Source organism: Cajanus cajan, chromosome 5, assembly GCF_000230855.2.
Source record: "Cajanus cajan strain Asha chromosome 5, NIPB_CcT2T_4, whole genome shotgun sequence".
Lineage (NCBI taxonomy): Eukaryota > Viridiplantae > Streptophyta > Magnoliopsida > Fabales > Fabaceae > Cajanus > Cajanus cajan.
The window spans coordinates 50,848,600-50,867,787 of NC_138521.1; the positions used below are offsets into that span (position 1 = coordinate 50,848,600).

Consider the following 19,188-nt stretch of genomic DNA (forward strand, 5'->3'; position numbering starts at 1 on the left):
AATATATTTTTAAAATCAATTTTATCATGGTGGAATCAAATTATCATATCCAACCTAACAATTTAAAATTTGAGAAATTTGAATTGACTTATCCAAACAAAATATTTTAACAATGATAGAAATTGAAATCAAAGTAATTCAAATACCAAGAATTTAAAATTCCTTGAATTTGTAAAATTCTTCATCCAAACACACCATAAGTGTTTTTTGGGAAATGTCATATTATCTCTCAATGCCTATTAAAAGACTGATCATGAAGGACTTAGAGCACTATAGTAGTCAAGATAAGAGTACATCTTCTTCCTTCACCTCTAGTGAAACTGAAGAAAAAGGGAAAAAAAATTCAAAGATAGAGAATATTTATCTTTATGATGATGATCTCTTATTAATTAGTACATAAAATTTAATTAATACACTTATGACACAACATTAAACAAATTAATACCATGAACTAAAAATATTAAAAAATAAATATAAAGATTAAAAATATCTATTTTAAATTAAAAAATAAAACTAGATACAGTTAAAACAAGTATTTTAATCTATTTTTATTTTCTAAATTATTTTATTTAAGTAAAAGTATAAATCAATGGTTTAAGATTTATGCAGTTGAATTATGATCTGCAGAAGATGTTAAATCCCATTATCAATGTACACGTGGCAAATTGGCATTTCGTGATGATCAAATGTAACCCTCGCGCGTGTCAGCACGCCTCTCCCAGTTTCCACACGCTCCAAGTTTCTAGTGGTTCGTGAGTGACGCGCGCCATAACGAGGGTGGGTGAAGTGAGGTCATCCACAGGCACAATTTTCTAAACAAAGCAAAATAAAAAAATACTTATCGGGAGCTGTGATCCCCTGCGTCGCCGCCACCATTCCTGATGTTCCTCATTTGTCTCTTCTGTGTGGGACCCGCGTGATTCAACGGCTACGACCTACGACCGGCTGTATTGAATCAAAACCCCAATGCGAAGAGCAATGTTTTAAAAAACAAAAAGTAGTTTCTATGATACGATACCAATGCGATAACCAGTGGTGAAAGATCTGTGTGTGGGTTCGTCGTGAAAAAAGGGAATCGTAGATCCGTGTATTTGTTTGTATAGTTTCTTTTCTTCTTTTTTTTTATCAGATAAGAGAAGAGAAGCGATGGGGTTGTGGGAATCTTTTCTCAATTGGCTTCGCAGGTTAGCTTGAGACTGAACAAATTACAATGCTGCTGCTCTTTATTTATTTATTGGTTTTAAACTCGGAATTAATTGAATGTTTATAAAAACCGATTGTGGATTTTAAGGTTTTAGTGTGATCATGTATGTCTAAGATGTTCAGTGCCCCCAAAATAGTTTCTCTATGTTACTGAATAGATGATAATTCTAGGCATGTTTGTTTCCGTAATGAGATATATGGGAGAAAATCCAATTTTGCTAACACATTTTAAATCTTTAAAATGGAGGAATTGGTAAATTCTTGTATGAAACTTGTTTGGGATTGTATTAGTTTTAGAATTTAATTCAATCAGAAAATTTTTGTCTAATGATTGTATTAGTTCCCAAACTTTGGATTAGTGATATGAGCTGCTGTTCTGCATAGGTAATCCGTGAACTTCTGATTAAGTGTTTGCTGAATTTTTTTAACGGCTATTGTTTGCGCTAAACGTGCTTCTCTTTTTATGACACGACTTTTTAAGTGTTAGGTTGTACCTAAGAAGCTGAATTTTGTGTGTGCTTTTTATGTGGATGATTGGTCCGTGCTTAGAGGGTTACATTCTCCAAAATAGCTCACTGCATTGTAAAAATTTGATTGCAGCCTTTTTTTCAAGCAGGAAATGGAATTATCTCTGATCGGACTTCAGAATGCTGGAAAGACTTCACTTGTAAATGTTATTGCTGTAAGTATGAAAATCATATTGGCACTATCTTTGTAACTCATCTTGATTAGACTGATTCACTGAGATATTTCCCTGATATTGTTTCTAGACGGGCGGGTATAGCGAGGACATGATTCCTACAGTAAGTGTTATTTGCCAAATGCTTTCGGTTACAGCTTTCTCTTTGATTTACTACATGAACTTTTGTGCTTATCAAGCGCCCTAATTTTCTGATCAATCTATTTGTCATCTGATTCCAGGTGGGATTCAATATGAGGAAAGTAACAAAAGGCAATGTTACAATAAAGTTATGGGATCTTGGAGGGCAACCTAGGTTCCGCAGCATGTGGGAACGTTATTGTCGTGCAGTTTCTGCTATTGTGTATGGATCAAACTTCTCATTTTAAAATTTCTTCCTTCTCTCCCAGTGTTGCACTGATACATGCAATGAGACACATACGTAACTGATAAATGTAAAGTCTACTAGTGTATATTTGTACATTTTGTATTGTTGATTTGTCAATATATGCATGTTCGATGTTTTCCATATATATTAATATCTGGAAAGACCATATCACCATAATAGAGTTTCTGATCAAATTACAGTTGTTTGTTTGGTCTTCATAATAGTTTCATAACCAGTAGATTTTATCCTTTTTAAGACCGGCAAGTTGTTCTATTACCTCCATGAGCCCAAACATATATTTTAGCAGCGAACTTGGTGCAATTCCACTTATGAATTAGGTGCCCGTGTCAAGATCTCTTTCCTGGTGTACTATTTAATTGAAAGATTCTTGTCTGTACCTGAAAAGAAAGGGGAAAGTGCTGGAGATTTTGTCTGTACAAGTTGATTTTTAGTTTTTACTAATGACTCTACAAACCATGTGTCATAATAAAGTTTATTTATTAATTAATATTGCTTATTGTGGCTAGAGCAGTTGGTAGTTTTGTACAGCCAGGAAGTGACTATAACTCTTTGAAACTTGGTCATGTCTCTAGACTGATTGTCCTACACTGAATGAGTTCTATGATTCCACAAATTAAATCTTTCAATGTATGCTTTACTGCTTCCAGTTATTAAAGGCTTGGTTTGCTATATTACAATGCAGTTTTCCTTGTTATTCAAAAGTGATGCTGCTGCTGAATATGTCTTCCTCTTCGATCTTTTGCAGTTGTGTGATTGGATCATGTAGTTGTTGCTAAAATTTCTTGGAATTGACACCTTTTCTCCTTCTGCAGTTATGTTGTTGACGCTGCAGATCCAGATAATCATAGCACATCAAAGAGTGAACTACATGATTTGTTGAGTAAGCCATCATTGAGTGGTATTCCTTTGTTGGTGTTGGGGAACAAGATTGATAAATCAGGAGCTCTGTCTAAACAAGCTTTGACTGACCAAATGTAAGATATATCTTTCTTGCCAACTTGGAGCAATAACGAAGTAAACTAACACTAAAAAGCTTCAGTATTGAATTGATTCGAGTATTACATGTTCTTCTATTTCTTATTCTACTTTTACTTTTATATTGCTTCGTGCTAAAAGAGCTATCTGGTATGCAGGGATCTGAAGTCAATTGCTGACAGAGAAGTTTGCTGCTTCATGATCTCGTGCAAAAACTCGACCAACATAGATTCTGTTATTGATTGGCTTGTCAAGCACTCCAAATCAAAGAGCTAAGAGGCTCCTTTATTTTTTGTATTCTAAAGTAATTTCTCAGTGACATATATCTGGAAGTTGCTGTAGGCATCTGCATGCCTAACTTGATTGCACATTAGTTGATTCTTGCCCTCTTCTTATTTGCTTAATGTAATATCATTCTTGTCCAATGGGGTATCAGACAAGATGGAGTTCATGTCAAGGGTTGTTTTATGAGTGAATCATATTGCCATTGTCAGTTTAGTTGCATCTTTAGAATACTGACAGCACTGCAGTCTGTGTCTTTGTAAATTAAATTATATTTTTTCTACTGATCAGCAATATGTGATCTTGTTATTTCTTGAAGTGGAGTCTGTCAAACACAAATAAATTGAGTTGGATTCTTTTGTCATTTCGTTGTGTTTGAAGTTTTTGATTCTTCCATTTTACAACAATTCAACAAAACAGATAAAGATAAACTCACAGTTTTTACTTTTTAGATTAAAAAAAAAAATTAACTATAGTTATTCCTCTAGTCACGACTTTATACTTGTTAGAATTTACAAGACCTTGCTGATAAAGTTCATATAATGAAACTGTTCTCTATATGAACTTACAAATTATATGCATAAAAGGCGTTAAGTTAAATTTACTCTAGAAGCAGCATATATTTATTTATTTGTTTTACATATCATTATACAAAAATTGCAAAATAAATCTTAGTTTTATTTGTCTAGAAAGCCATGCATATATTACGTCATTCATAAATCATAATATATGCTATTTTAAAGTTTTTATAGACATTGAAGAGTCGAGCATCATATGTTCATAGCATTATCATAAACTTACTACTCTCCAGTTCCCACACAAATTTACGTTTGAAAATCCCAATTTAGCTATTACATATTCAAATCATAGAAACCTAGAACTTATAGTTCAATAGAGTTATTTCATACATTTTTTTTCGGAATAAAAAACCCGTTAAAAGGAAGGCCAAAAAAGAATAAATAAGAAAGAAAGCACATATTCAAATCAATCTCATTGTTCAAATGAAAAGTCAGTTGATGGATTAATCTCATTATTTTTATCTTTTTACAGTATTTGTCATTAAATAAAATCCTTTATAAAACTAGTCTGCTAAAAACCTTCTCTGCTATCACTTTAATATTTTATTTATTTCTTTAGGAAATTAAAACAACTTTGTGATAAGGTCTTGAAAAATAAATAACCTAAAAAGGCAGGAAAAAAATTGAGCGTAATTTCTATACGCAAACTTATATTTTCAACAATTATTATTTATATAATTTTAAATTAATTACTTTTTTGACAACATTAAATTAATTATTGTAAAAATTAACAAAATCATCATATATTGGTATTTTTTTTTACACAATTAATACATATTATTTACTTCAGTAACAAATTTTGCAATATTTTTTTAAAGAGACAATGTGATGGAACTAGAAGCATTTATTAAAACATAAATATCAAAAATGACATGAGGAGCATCTGACAGTAACATGTTTTGTTGGTTCATCTTATACCCAACCTATATTTATCAAGTACAAATTATACTAGAGTTAATTTATTAGTTAAAAAAAAATAGAATAATTAGAAGCATTAGGCTCGATACACATTAGAACAATATTTATAATTTTCTTTTGTCTTTATCAAATTTTTTTTTACGAGGGATTCATATAAAATAAGTTTGAATAGATTTATTTTACTTGATAATTCATATTTTATGTTAAATTTTAATGATTTAATTATTAAATTTAAAAAATATAATATAAATTAAATTTATAAATTTTTTAAAATTTTAGAAACTATTTAAAATTTATTATATGGATTAAAATTAATTATAAAATATTTTTATAATTATGGTCAATTTAAAATTAATAAAATAAAATATTAAATATTTTTGAAATATTTAAAAAATTGTAAATTTATTTATAAATCAAAAAAAAAAAATGAATGATATGAAAAGTTTACTAGATGATATCGTACTTTATATATGGAGAACATAATATATTTTTCTTAGCATTCCCGTTGGTCTGATATTATCGGGTAACCGTGGCCTAACACTGAAAAGTTCAAGTTGCACTCACCTTGCGGCCATGGAAACTCTCTGCCTGCAGGCTCACCCCGTGGCCCAATTCCGACCTGACACCGACAAAATCCGACGCAAACTCGTCGAAAAGGGCGTCCATCCCACACCGAAGATCGTTCACACTCTCCGCAAGAAGGAAATCCAAAAGCACAATCGAAAACTCAAGTCCCAACCCCCTCCCCCCCTCACCCCGGCCCAGACCCAAGCCTTGTCCGAAGAGCAACACTTCCGCACCCTCAAACGCGAATTCACGAGAGTGATGAAAGCCACCGCCAGCCACGACGGCGCTCGCGTCATGGCGGGGAAGCCCTGGGAGGGGATTCAGAAGGTTGACTTTCTGGAGAAAACGTGGGCCAGCAAGGACTTGGGAGTGCAGAAGCTCAAGAGGGAGAGTTTGACGGAGTTGAAGGAAATGTTCGAAGCGCGGAAGAAGGATGAACTCAAGTGGGTTTTCGACGCCGACCTCGAAATCGACGAGGTTTGGTTCGACGAAGGGTATGGGGTGAGGAGCAAGACTCCGAAACGCAGCGAGAGTGACGTTATAAAATTTCTCGTTCACAGGTTCGTTTCGTGTTCTATCTAGTTATTTAATTCATTTTTGCTGGAAATTGTATTTGTTTATGAAGTCGAAGCCACCCTTGCGAGCGCAGTTATTTGGTTATCAGTTCTGGGATATTTAAAAAAAAAAAGTTTTAAGAATAGAAAATAAAAAATAAAAAAATTGAAATAGTTTTACATAGACTAAAATCAGTTTATATATGAGTTAAATAACTTATTTTAGAGATGGGAATACCAGAGAGTTACTACAAATTAAAGTTAATTTTAGCTTTTGGTGGAACATGTTTCAATTTTTTTTTTCTTTTTCCATTAGTGTTTTGTTAACTTATATACAAGTTAATTTTAGCTTTTGGAGGAACAAGTTTATCCAAACAAGTGTTTAATAATATATTTGTTAACAGGTATGGGGTATAATGTCCGACTATGTCTCAAATAGGGTGGTTTTCAAATGTGTGGAAATAAAAAAAATAATAATTATTTATTTATTTGGATGTAGGCTAAGTGATAGGGAGATTACCATGAGGGATTGGAAGTTTTCAAGGATGATGAAGTTGTCAGGATTGCCATTTACTGAAGTGCAGTTGTTGAGAATTGTGGAGTTGCTAGGTGTCAAACGTTGTTGGAAGCAAGCTCTTTCTGTGGTTCAATGGGTGTATAATTATAAGGATCACAGGAAGTTTCAGAGCAGGTGAGTTTAGAAATTTGTCTCAGCCTACTGCTATTGCTTTTTAAGGCCCCTTGAGAAATGTGTAATGTGTGGTTTTAAATGTTTGAGGAAACAATCAATCAAATTAAAGTGTTGACGGTATGGAACGGCTTTTGTTAAAGTATTGTGTTAAAGAATGGAATGAGAAAAAAATAAAATAAAAAGGATGGGGCAGTTTTTAAACACTCTGTTGGTGCAAATTCTTGTGCTTTGCTGTATTGTTTCAACCTAAATTTGATGTGATGCATGAGAAGATGAATTTTTTGATTGGTAATTGGTGTAGATGATGTGGATAAGACAGGGTACTGGTTGAGGATGCCTTGAGCCTGGTGTATTAAATAATAAAATAATATGCATGGTTATTTCTTAACAACCTATGCTTTCATTGTTTTGCTTACATGCTCGTTGCTTTGATTCTCTCTCTTATAAAAAAATTTAATAATGATTTTGTAGGTTTGTTTATACAAAACTTCTTGCAGTTCTTGGGAAGGCAGGAAGGCCGAAGGAGGCCCTTCAAATTTTCAATATGATGCGTGTAAGAATCAAGTGCTTATATTATTTTCCACATGAAGGCTTGTCTTTAATTGTTGTTCTGATGTTTCTGGATTGATTTACCTTCAATATATTCAGGAAAACATCCATGTATATCCCGATATCGCTGCATATCACAGCATTGCTGTTACACTTGGTCAAGCTGGTCTTCTGAAAGAATTGCTGAATATTGTGGAATGCATGAGGCAGAAACCCAAAAAATTTATGCATCGCAAGAACTGGGATCCAGTTCTTGAACCTGATGTAGTTATATATAACGCTGTAAGACAACAACTAGATATTTATCATATAACTTTCTAATGAATGCCATTTTATAGATTGATTGAATTTTCAAATTTCTTCAATTTCTCTTAGGTTCTTAATGCTTGTGTTCCATCAAAGCAGTGGAAAGGTGTATCATGGGTTTTTAAGCAACTGAGGAAAAGTGGTTTAAAACCTAACGGAGCAACTTATGGACTTGCAATGGAGGTAATTACAGGATTACAGCATCTGACTCCAAGTAATTTATTAAGTGTGTATATACTGTAATATTGAAACAGGGAGATACAATGTATATCTTAACTCCTTTTACTTTTTGTTAGAAGCTGAATCTATGAGAATGGTTAATCTGAATTAGTTCTTGGGCTGTCACCATTAGCTGTTTGTCACTAACAAGTAACAACTTAACCAGTATGGTTAACTCAGTTTAATTAAATTTTTAAAAATAAAAATAAAACAATATCAACTGTTCTTCGTAAAACTGCTCTCACAAGATCTATTTCTCACATTATATATCCTTGTATGGTGCCTCAGATTTCCATTTTATTCTCAAATTAACAAGCTACTTTTAAGTTATATTTTATTTCAGTCTTCATGGCTGAATGGGAAAATTATTTCATTAAGAGAATGTTATTACCTTCAGATGTTATTACCCTCAAAGCATGTTTGTATTCAAGTCTTACAGGTGGTGCTTGTTATAAGGTAATGATGGAATCTGGCAACTATGACCTTGTCCATGAGTTTTTTGGAAAGATGAAGAGAAGTGGGGAAGTTCCAAAAGCTCTTACTTATAAAGGTAGTTTTCTACTTGGTATTATTTGCTACTGATATTTAGCATCCAATAGCCTAATATATTTTATCTCACTTCCGTAGTGTTGGTGAGAACTTTATGGAAGGAAGATAAAATTGATGAAGCCGTTGAAGCCGTCAGGGACATGGAAAGAAGAGGAATTATTGGAACAGCTAGTGTATATTATGAGCTAGCTTGTTGTCTTTGCAACAAAGGGAGGTGGCAAGATGCTATCCTAGAGGTGCTGTTTTTAATCACCGCAAGTAACCACCAATGGCCTTGAGAAATTTGGCAGTGGACATATTAGGTCCTGAGAACTCAAAATCCACCCTGTGGTCCCCAACTAACCATGAATGTTGGCTACATTAGTCCTTAGGTTCTGGAGTGGACATATTGGCCCCTAGAAATGACTAATGTGGCCAACATTCGTTGTTCCTTAGGGTATGTTTGGATGAGGGTTTAGGAGGGAAAGAGAGGGAGGGAAAAGCTTATGGTTAGACTTTCAATTGTTTGAGAGTCTTCTAAAGAGAGGGGAAAGGAATGAGGATTTACAATAAACTAGCCTACCTTACATACTTTGAATTCCCCAAAGTGGGGGTTCAGGGAAAAAACTACATTAGTTTAATTATGTTAATTTTTTTAAAAAAGCAGTTGAAATTGTAAATTTATATTGTTATTTATTCATCATTTTAAGTTACTAATCCTTCATTTTCTTCTCCTAGAAAATTAATAGCAGCCCAACAAGGGAAAGAGTTTATCCTTCCTTTCCCCTTGATCCCATCCCTTCCCTTCTAACTCTCGAGCACACACATAGGGACCATAGGTAGGGTTTTAAGTTGTGAATTTGGTCGTTTTCTCTTTTCTGTTTTCATGTACGTGGTTAGATAAACATGTACCAACTTATAAATCCTTATTAAGATGCATTGTCCTTGAAATATGGCTGCAGGTTGACAGGATTAGAAGTCTTCCTCATGCCAGGCCTTTGGAATTTACTTTCACCGGCATGATCAAGTCTTCCATGGATGGTGGACATATTGATGATTGCATATGTATATTTGAATACATGAAAGATCATTGTGCTCCTAACATTGGGGCCATAAATACAATGCTAAAAGTTTATGGCCAAAATGATATGTTCACTAAAGCCAAAGTTTTATTTGAGGAAGCTAAAGTAGCCAAACTAGAATTTTATTCCACCCCAGAGGGTGGTAATAGCTCTGTCGTCCCAGATATGTACACATATAACTCAATGTTGGAAGCTTCAGCTAGCGCACAGCAATGGGAATACTTTGAGCATGTGTACAGAGAGATGATTGTTTCCGGCTATCAATTGGATCAAAATAAGCACTTGCCATTACTTATTAAAGCTTCAAGAGCTGGCAAGGTAGAAAATACACTTATTGATATTAAGTTATGCTCATAGTGTCATGTCATATAAAGTTTGTGTTACCTTCAAACTATATTTGCACCTAAGACTGCATGTATTTCATCCATCAATACACTGCCAGGGTGAAAAAAGATTATATGTTAATTATTTTTTTTGTGTCAGTGTCAGCAAATCTTTTTCAATTATTTTGTACTGTGTGCAAGCATATGTATAAAGCTTGAATGAATAGTTTGGCTCAAACCTAAATATGTTTAGGCTCGTGCCCATGATCTCAATAGAAACAACCTTTGCATTAGTTCTTTCTTTAATCCTTTAGAATCAGACTAACATTTGTTGGATAATTTTCAGAATCAACTACATTCAACTGCTGATCTTTACTTATTACTAGTGGCCACTGTCAGCAAAAGAAACCACAAAAAATACATTTTAATGGTTTATTGATTTTTATGTGTTTTTCTAAAAGTAGATTTTGATGGCATGTTTTGGTTTCAATGCAGTTGCATTTACTGGAGCATGCATTTGACCTAATTCTAGAAGCTGGAGAAATTCCTCACCATCTTTTCTTTTTTGAATTGGTGATTCAAGCTATAGCTCAGCATAATTATGAGCGAGCTGCTATCTTAATCAACACCATGGCTTATGCGCCATTCCAAGTGACTGAAAAGCAGTGGACAAACCTGTTTAAGGAAAGTGAAGACAGAATCAGTCATGAAGATCTAGAGCGGTTGTTGGGTGCTGTTGGTAATTGTGATGTCGCATCAGAACCTACAGTCTCTAATTTAACAAGATCATTGCATGTTCTTTGTGGAGGTACACCTAGAAGCATCTCTAGTATAATCCCTTTTGGAAGTGAAAATACTGTCAATGGTCTGAATGAAGGAATTGATGATGATGGGAACGTGACAAATATTTCCAGAAGAATGATGATTGAAGGTGCTGAATCTGAGAATGACATTCTTGTTGGTAGTCATCACACTGAACCGGAAACATATGCCCCTAATCATGATCAAGTCAGTGGAGGAGATAAAAATGATTTCATGGTTTTCAGGTCTAAAAACTCTGATATTGAAGATGGAATAAGTTCATATACTGATAGGCATGAATGTACTGATAATCTGGCACTTGACAAGTCCTCATATGAATTGGATGAGGAGCTCTGGGATGATGGAAGCTCTGACGATGATGATAGTGAGGAAATAATTGACAAGCCCTCGGCATATGAAATATTAGAAGAATGGAATGAAAAAAGAAAGGAGGATGGGAGTTTGTTAGGCTCTGAACTTGGTTGTGGCTAGTGATTACAAGTTGCTTTAATGTTTACATATGCTATCTGAACAGGGATAGGAAGTTGTAACAATTTTCATCGTAGATTAGCTTGTTCTGATCAACCCTAGTGACATTTGCTACGATGTTATAATAGGAACAAGGGAATCCGATTAGAACTTGTAAAATCAAAAAGTATGTTTGCAATCTTTCCCTTGTCACGATTTTTTTGCATGAGATTGTACTAATGTTCAAGTACAGTGGTTTAGTCTTATTGAATATACTAAATTTTCAGATTTAGTTTTTGTTCTCATTAAAATTGATCAGATTTTAAATGATTGCTGGCGAGTGATCTGATTAGCAGAAAACCACGTAGACAATAAATTGCGGTTTGTTATAAATATTCTGCAAAATTACCAAATCATTTATTAGTTAACTATGTTGTTCTATTTGATTTTGTATACGTCTTCGTTGAAGAGATCCCTTTGGTTTGGGTCTCGACCTTTCCCGGCGACCAAGGCAACACATTTCCGGTATACCTCATCAACACCTCTTTTGCTTTGTGTTGCTTCATTCTTTTAATAACTTTTGATTCTTTTATTTTGGTGGGAATTCGGTGCCCAACCATAATTCATCCTGCTTATATATGACTTCGGGAGCTGTAGTCCAACTTCTTTTTCCTAATTGCTATGTGCATTCGAGTTGGTTCATTTGCCAGGCTTTGACAGAGTTTCATCATGTCAGCCAAATTATATTGTTTAGCATCTTTCCAATCGTTATTCTTAAAGAAGCATATCGATTGCTCGTAAAAGATCATTACTACCCCTTCTTGAACAACTCTAGTACGCATAGCAAAGTAACATTTTACATTTTCACAAAGATAGTAACAATTGTTAATAAAGAGCAAAATACCAATCTATCCCTAGGTTTTCCAAGATGGTAATTATCCGCAACTTAATTCAGAAAGTACGACCATTTTCTAAATTTGGAACAAATGGCTCCATACACTTTACATCGTACTGTCCTTATGGACTTAAAATCACAAGACAATAATTTTGACATACTTCAAGAGGAACTCAATATATTTATGGAGCATGAATAGTGTAGCAATATCTCGGAACAAGCATCCTCGCATATATGATTTGATGTCAATGACAATCCATATTGCTATTGGACACACAACTAAAAATTGTTTTCTCTCATTTACTCTAAGTGGATGTCAATCATTCCAGTACAGCAAAACATGGCTATTTCCACTATTCCGTTACTGCTTTGTAGCTTTCCCCTCATTGTCTTCCTTTAAAAATAAGAAAATCAGTAAACAAAAAGACTATTATTGACTCCTAACAAAATGTCTCCATAATCATCCCGCATATTCCAGATATACAACCTGAAAATTATGTACAGTTAAGAAAAACAGACAGGAAGCGCAGCAACAGAACTATCATATCAAACCGACTCTGCTGATGATGAACGGGTGTAAGTCCACACCATCTGCAAAGAATTCACAAACATTAAATAGGTTTAACTAAAAGAAGTAATAGAAATTACTATGTATAGCATAGAACAAAGAGAACCAACAGAAGTTCTTTCTATATTGGAATCTGAATAATGCGGCAACAATTATAGCTTTAAAAGAATTAAACCAACAGACCTAGGAGAAACTACTTTACAGACATCAACATAATGCATAGCACTAACGAAAGCTTAAAAAGATCCCTTTACCCACAGTAACTAACACACTGAGGGTCCTTTCACAAGAGATGGAGACTTGGGTGGAAGAAGACGTAATGGAGAAAGTTACTCCTCAATCCTTCTGCGGTGGTTTACTTTCAATTCCTAATCCATTCAATTAATAGAATTTCGTTTCCACCATGATAAACCTATTTGAAAAGTCCAAACTCCCTCCGAGGTTAAATCCTTTATTTGGAAACCAGTATAACTAATAATAAATTAACAATGACATGTTATACATTCACTGTCCATATAAAGGCAATTTCCTCTAATGTGTTGTGTGTGGTGCAAGCTCATATCAGTACCCCATTTATTCTTATGCAGTGATGTAGCTGTTTAGCTTTGTTCCATCAAAATTTTTTTGTTCTATTTGTTTGAGACTAGTCCTCATTTCACTTTTATTTATAAGGATGATATCTTACCTCCCAACTCTTTGTAATCATCTTCCCTTTATTTTAACAAATATATATATACATACATACACACACATATATATATATATATATATAAAGAGAATTGTCAACTCTCTAGTGAAAAAGGTGAGAATTAAACCTCGACTGGCAAAAAAACAAACTAACTCAAAAGAGTGAAAATAATATTAACTGATCTTGACTCCAATCTTCTGGAGTCTAGAACAATTGGAAGCTAGGCATTAGAAAAGTATGGAATGGGAATGCACAGTAGAAAGTGTCAGAAATTCATTATCAGTTTGGTAAAAAGTTGGGCTGCAAGATGTTTTGAGCAAATTAACCACATGAAATCTGATCACATACAGGTCAGACTCTAATTAAGTAGCCAAGAACAGAAGGCAAAATAAATAAGGATGTTAAGATTCTCAAAGAGTGACTAACTGGAGAGTGTAGAGAACACCAGCATACTATTTGAATAACTATGATGTGATAACTGATAACTGATAATCATTCTAAACAGGAAAATAAATTTTATATATTAAATTATGACTATCTCATCTAAAGGAATCAATATAGATTTCTTGGTGAGGAAGCTACCAAATATGAAGCATTTTGCATTTTAGCACCTTCATTGCTGCCTTCGCAAACACTTTGGCTGCATCAGCTTCAGCTTCTGCAGCCTCTGCCTCTCTAGCTGCTGCCTCAGCCTGTGCAATTGCAGCTTCTGCCTCTGCAACTGCTTTTGCAGCCACAGCAGCTGCCTCTTGAGCTGTCATGCCCTTCACTTTTGATATCTCTGCATCAATTTGGGATTTTGATAGGATGTTGACATCATCATTCTTATATGCTCCTGGAGGATCTTTGGGCCTCCCTTCCAAAAGTATCGATGAAGAGCCTCTTCTTTTCTCAGAGACTGTTGAACTTGGAGCAATCCTGTACTTGTGCTTTTCCTATCAATAGATATACCATACTGAACATCAACTTAATCATATATTGAATTTAATTACATGCCAAAGGAACATGTCACTGAGGGAATATATGTTTATTGTATGGGGCAATTTATCAACTCAAATAGAAATCTCTCTCACTAAAGAAGATGCCCATATACGAAACATTGCAACTGCCATAATAAAATATGTATCTAATTATCTATTTATGTCTATAACCAATTAATTTCTTTGTCAATCATTTTCTTTTAATAATTTTCAGTATCACCAAATACTCATCGCTATCACACAGGTTTGCATGCAGAGCTTAATGTGATTCGCTAAAGCAGTAACTGAATGTAAAACTACCTTGATTATTTTTCCACTTGCCACCATATGCTTCAGTTTGGTTGACAGTAATTTACTGAGATTTGGTGGAGACCGATACTTTTCCTAGACACATGAAAAGTTTCAAAATTACTTTAGATGCAGTAATGCAGACAAGTATGTAAATAAGCATTATATTTATAGTATTAGCTATATTGACTATCCACCAATGTTCTAAAGCTAAATCATAGGTCATTTTCAAAGACAAGATTTGCAGAATATAGCATAGAATGATTTGGTTGAATGATGCTATTTCTTTTGTGAACCATTATAGAATGAAAAGAGAGAAAAAATTAGCAGGTTATATTACTTGCCAGGTTAAAAGCACACACAATGGGTTCATTAAAAAATTAAATAAATAAATAAGAAAAATACTTCTGTAAATAGTTTTACCATGTGAGTCACATGACCATTTGAAATTACTAGCAATTAACAAAAGGTTATAGCACGTTATGGACCTAGGAGAGAAATATTTCCAATTAGTTTCCAAGATTTCTGATGCAGTGAGATCAGTCACAAAGAAGGGATCTACATAATTATCTCTATTTTAAAACAGATAGATAGAAATTATTTATTACTTTAGGGGAAAATAACATTTATTTATTAATTTATTAAGTTCATTGGGCTTAAAACCCTACTAAACCCCACAAAAATAGCTTGGAAGGTGAAGATTACAAGCACTACTTAAGTCGTATCTTTAGTCGATGTAAGATCTCAATCACTCAAGAGCCAATCCCAATGGCTGCACTCAACAATGCTTAACTCAGCCTTTCTTGTCAGCCCTTTCTGAGACATTGGCAACCAATTATAATTGGCTGCAGTTAAGGCAAATTAGGATGACAGCAATTAAGGTGGCTTTCCAACAGTCCACATGCAAACCAATTCATTCATTTTGAAGACCATTTGCTTCTTGGGATGGTTGGATTTTACAATCATTTGTGAAGTGAAATAGAAGTACCTCTATGTAAGAAATAATGGCAGCCTTGTCAGAACCCTTTTGCTCCTTCATGTTGACAATAGCCTCTAATATGTGATTATCCACCAACCTGCAATCATTATTGCTTTCATAAGTCAAAGGTATACATTTAGAACAAGATGGAATGTTATCAGTAGTGACATCAAACAAGAAAACTGTTTATCAACTATTTGCAACTTGCAAGTAGAACTTACTAATAAATCAATGATTTTTTAAATTAGAATTAATGCACACTGGAATGTGACAAAATTAAGATAAATGTACCTAAGCATGAATTCCTTTAGCAAAGGAGTCAAAGTACACAACGTTGCTAAGAATTGCAAGCAAGCATGAAATTATTTAACAATATAATTTTTCCCCCACAAAAGCAAAAGTATGAATCATACTACTTCATCCAAAAGCAGTGATCCATTGCTTAGTTAACATGGTCTATGATCTATCTTTCCTTTTTTCTTTCTTTATTCAAGATAGGTAACAACACCTTTTTCATATGGCTTTGCCATGGTTAAAGCAGAAACAAACATCAGAAATTATAACATTTGAATGCAAATTACTCTTGTACTTGATTCATTTATAAAAACTGGGATAACAGCACACAGCTTTTTGCAATCTTGGAACTGATTACTGTTAAGGGATGTAACATTTTTCAAAGTTTACAATCTCCATATTCTCTTCAAGAACAAAATTAAGCAAATCAAGCACCACAATCATGAAGATAGGTTATTTTTCTCTAGATAACAAAATGGAAGATATATTTAACCAGATCTCTGTAACCTTGATATTTGTTCTTTCACATTAGGAGATTGCAATGGTCCACCAGATACTGCCAAGGGCTTAGTATCAAGAACTTCATCATGTCGAACTACCATACTCAAGGCCATATGGTTATTGTCAATTTTGGGTGCTGGTAGGCTCCTTTTAAGAGCAAGCTTTGCCTTCTGCCGGGACCCCCATATTGCTGTCACATTTATATTCCTCCATTTATCCTATTCACAGTTCAAAGCATATATATTAGTACAGCTAAAGTATGTCTTAACTTTGGAAATTTGATCTAAGCAAAGGACAATAACATTATATACTGATTTTACGATGCAATACACAGATATGATCATTTGGTCAGTGCAGTTGTAAAATTGTAAAATTGTAACATCCCCAACCAGAAGGAATAATAAGACTTCCTTTCTACAACACATCCCACAACCTGCTAGGCTGTTGAAAAGACAACCTTAAGATCTACATTTGAACGCATGCGCAAAATGGCACTGAACTCGGGATCTGTAAGTATAGTGCGCCACTTTCCTGCCCCATGTTTAACTACTCCAGCTTTCAGCGCCGCTTCTTCTTCTGCAGTCCATTTCTGCTTCGGAGCGCCCATTGAAGGAAAGTCTGCCGCTTTTTATGACAATCTACTCTTTGCTCTTACTCTAGAGAAAAGCTTGGAATTTCAGTACTTTCCTCTTCTACTTTGCCTCTTTGAACAAGAAAAAATCTGACTACTGTTGACCAACAAACAACCAACAAAAAAGAAAAAGATATTTTCACTTGTCAGCATATGAATTTTCATTGCTCATAAATAAACAAAAAAAGATAATCAAATAAATACAAGTCATCCCATAAATCCCAAATATTAACCTTAACTCCCATATTCACTTAATATCACCAACTAATACCCTAATGTTCAATTATATGGCTGGCAAAGGGTATTGTTATAACATTGTGAGAGGTATGTAAAACATTTTTACAATGTAGTGTTGAAATGTCTGCGCTATTAGGTATCATGAAAGCAAGGTAGAGTTTAAGACAAAACCCAGAATGATCTAGCATTATGCATCATGTAAAATAGAAAAATCTGAGGTTTTCAATGTCTCAGCTTCAAAATTCATTGAATCGATCAAATGGAATTCACATGAACTAAATGACTACAAAAAGGAACAGCTTTTCAGCTCACACAGAACAAATAGCAACATTTGAGTAAAAAATAAATAAATATCGCAACAACATAAACTGGAAGCACATGCATTCAACTGGGAAGAGAAATGTCACACTAAACTTCTGATGAATGGCAAAAATTACAGCTTTCTTTGGAGGAAAATAAATAAATTCCGAAGGGAAAAAAATTAAAAAATAATAATAATAACAATCGACAGAGAGAGGATTACCGAATCACCGAGTGACGGTGAGAATTGGAGAAGTTGAAGTATTTACAGACAGAGAAATTGAATTAAGCCGAATGATTTTGCTAAAAACCACAGAAGAATAATATGATATGACTTCTATTCAATCGAGACAAAATATGGAAAATAAAATAAGAGTCTCTTTATTTATGTTTCTGTTTAAACAGGTGATTTATTTGTGAAAATATTTTACAGTTTCTAATTTGTCTTTCGAATACATGGAAGGGTAATCCACGATGAAGGTCGCTCATATAATTTTGTTGCAATAAATAATTAAAAATATTTATTTTATTTTATGAGCATATTATTTATATTTTAATTTTAATATATTAAACACAAAGTTTTATCCTACATAGAAATATTAAATTTATTTTTAATAAGAACAGATTTAAAAATCTTATAAACTTCTTTTTAATTTAATTTTTATTTATTATATTTATTTATTTATTTATTAAATTTTAATAAATTTAAATTAAATTATCAATTAAATAATTTTATATTATAATATAAATTATTTTTTTATTATAAATATAAAATATAAATTATATATTTAAAATAATTTTTTATATTTTAAATATAATTTATATGTTTAAATATAATATTTATATATATATATATATATATATAAATTTTATTATAATAAATATTTTGTTTGTGCATCTCACATAGTAAAAATACTAATTGTGAAGAGAACTAACATAGAAATATGAAATTAAAAGAATATTTTAATTTTAATTTTTTTTTTATAAAATGTGAATAACATCCTACATTGTTATTTAAACTAAATTAAAAATTTTAGCAAAATCAAGACAGTTGAAAAATTAACACTACTAATTTTTAATGATTAAAAAAACCATATGCTAGCAAAATTAATCCACTAATTATGTGAATGATATTAAATTTGATTCACTAATTTGATTGAAAGTTACATGGATTAAATTGGATTCAATGATTTAGTCTTTACATTTTTTTATCTAAAATTAAAACTAATGTTCAATAAGTTTAAAAATACATATTAACCACTAATAGGAAAAAGATAGTTGATTTAAAATATTAAAATCTAATTATTCATTTGATATGTATATATAGATAATTTAACATTTTAATCCTTATACCTAAAAATTATTTATTTTAGTTTTTATATATATACTTTTTAATTTATTTTAGTTCTCATCATTAAAAATTATAAGAATTCGAAAGTATAAAAAAGTATATTATACTAATATTGTGTAATTATATGATAAATGAATAATTAAATCAAATATCAATTATCACATTTGACTAATAAATATTAGTCAAAATAAACTTCAATTATCTGAAAGAAAAAGAGAATATTAAAATATAATTTACACATACTTTAATGAAATATAATTAATTTAAATAAATTATGAAGAAATAAATGAATATAGTAATTTCATATTTTTTATACATAGTGACTTTATAAATTTATGCTTAAA

General features: G+C 32.6%; 3 protein-coding genes across 4 annotated transcripts; 2 read left to right on the forward strand and 1 right to left on the reverse strand.

Moving 5' to 3' along the window:
• Positions 1-890: 890 nt before the first annotated feature.
• LOC109814904 (ADP-ribosylation factor-like protein 8a) lies at positions 891-3,912 on the forward strand. The gene is made up of 6 exons (XM_020379426.3): positions 891-1,184; positions 1,804-1,885; positions 1,974-2,006; positions 2,125-2,246; positions 3,104-3,265; positions 3,425-3,912. The coding sequence occupies exons 1-6, from the start codon at positions 1,147-1,149 to the stop codon at positions 3,540-3,542; spliced, it is 555 nt and encodes a 184-aa protein (XP_020235015.1). The 5' UTR covers positions 891-1,146; the 3' UTR covers positions 3,543-3,912.
• A 1,622-nt stretch (positions 3,913-5,534) lies between these two features.
• On the forward strand, positions 5,535-11,424 carry DG1 (Tetratricopeptide repeat (TPR)-like superfamily protein). The gene is made up of 9 exons (XM_020379425.3): positions 5,535-6,171; positions 6,665-6,856; positions 7,328-7,409; positions 7,505-7,687; positions 7,781-7,894; positions 8,387-8,480; positions 8,558-8,715; positions 9,421-9,858; positions 10,359-11,424. The coding sequence occupies exons 1-9, from the start codon at positions 5,618-5,620 to the stop codon at positions 11,154-11,156; spliced, it is 2,613 nt and encodes an 870-aa protein (XP_020235014.2). The 5' UTR covers positions 5,535-5,617; the 3' UTR covers positions 11,157-11,424.
• A 658-nt stretch (positions 11,425-12,082) lies between these two features.
• LOC109814917 (telomere repeat-binding factor 2) lies at positions 12,083-17,876 on the reverse strand. Of its 2 annotated transcripts, none has more exons than XM_020379450.3 (7): positions 17,717-17,876; positions 16,783-17,053; positions 16,332-16,543; positions 15,540-15,627; positions 14,564-14,647; positions 13,895-14,218; positions 12,083-12,618 (listed from the first exon to the last, which is right to left on the reverse strand). In XM_020379450.3, exons 2-7 carry the CDS (start codon positions 16,930-16,932, stop codon positions 12,574-12,576), a joined length of 903 nt encoding a protein of 300 aa, XP_020235039.1. In that variant the 5' UTR covers positions 16,933-17,053; positions 17,717-17,876; the 3' UTR covers positions 12,083-12,573. The 2 variants fall into 2 exon arrangements, with proteins under 2 accessions (XP_020235039.1, XP_020235040.1); XM_020379451.3 differs by having other exon boundaries at positions 13,866-14,218.
• Positions 17,877-19,188: the final 1,312 nt, after the last annotated feature.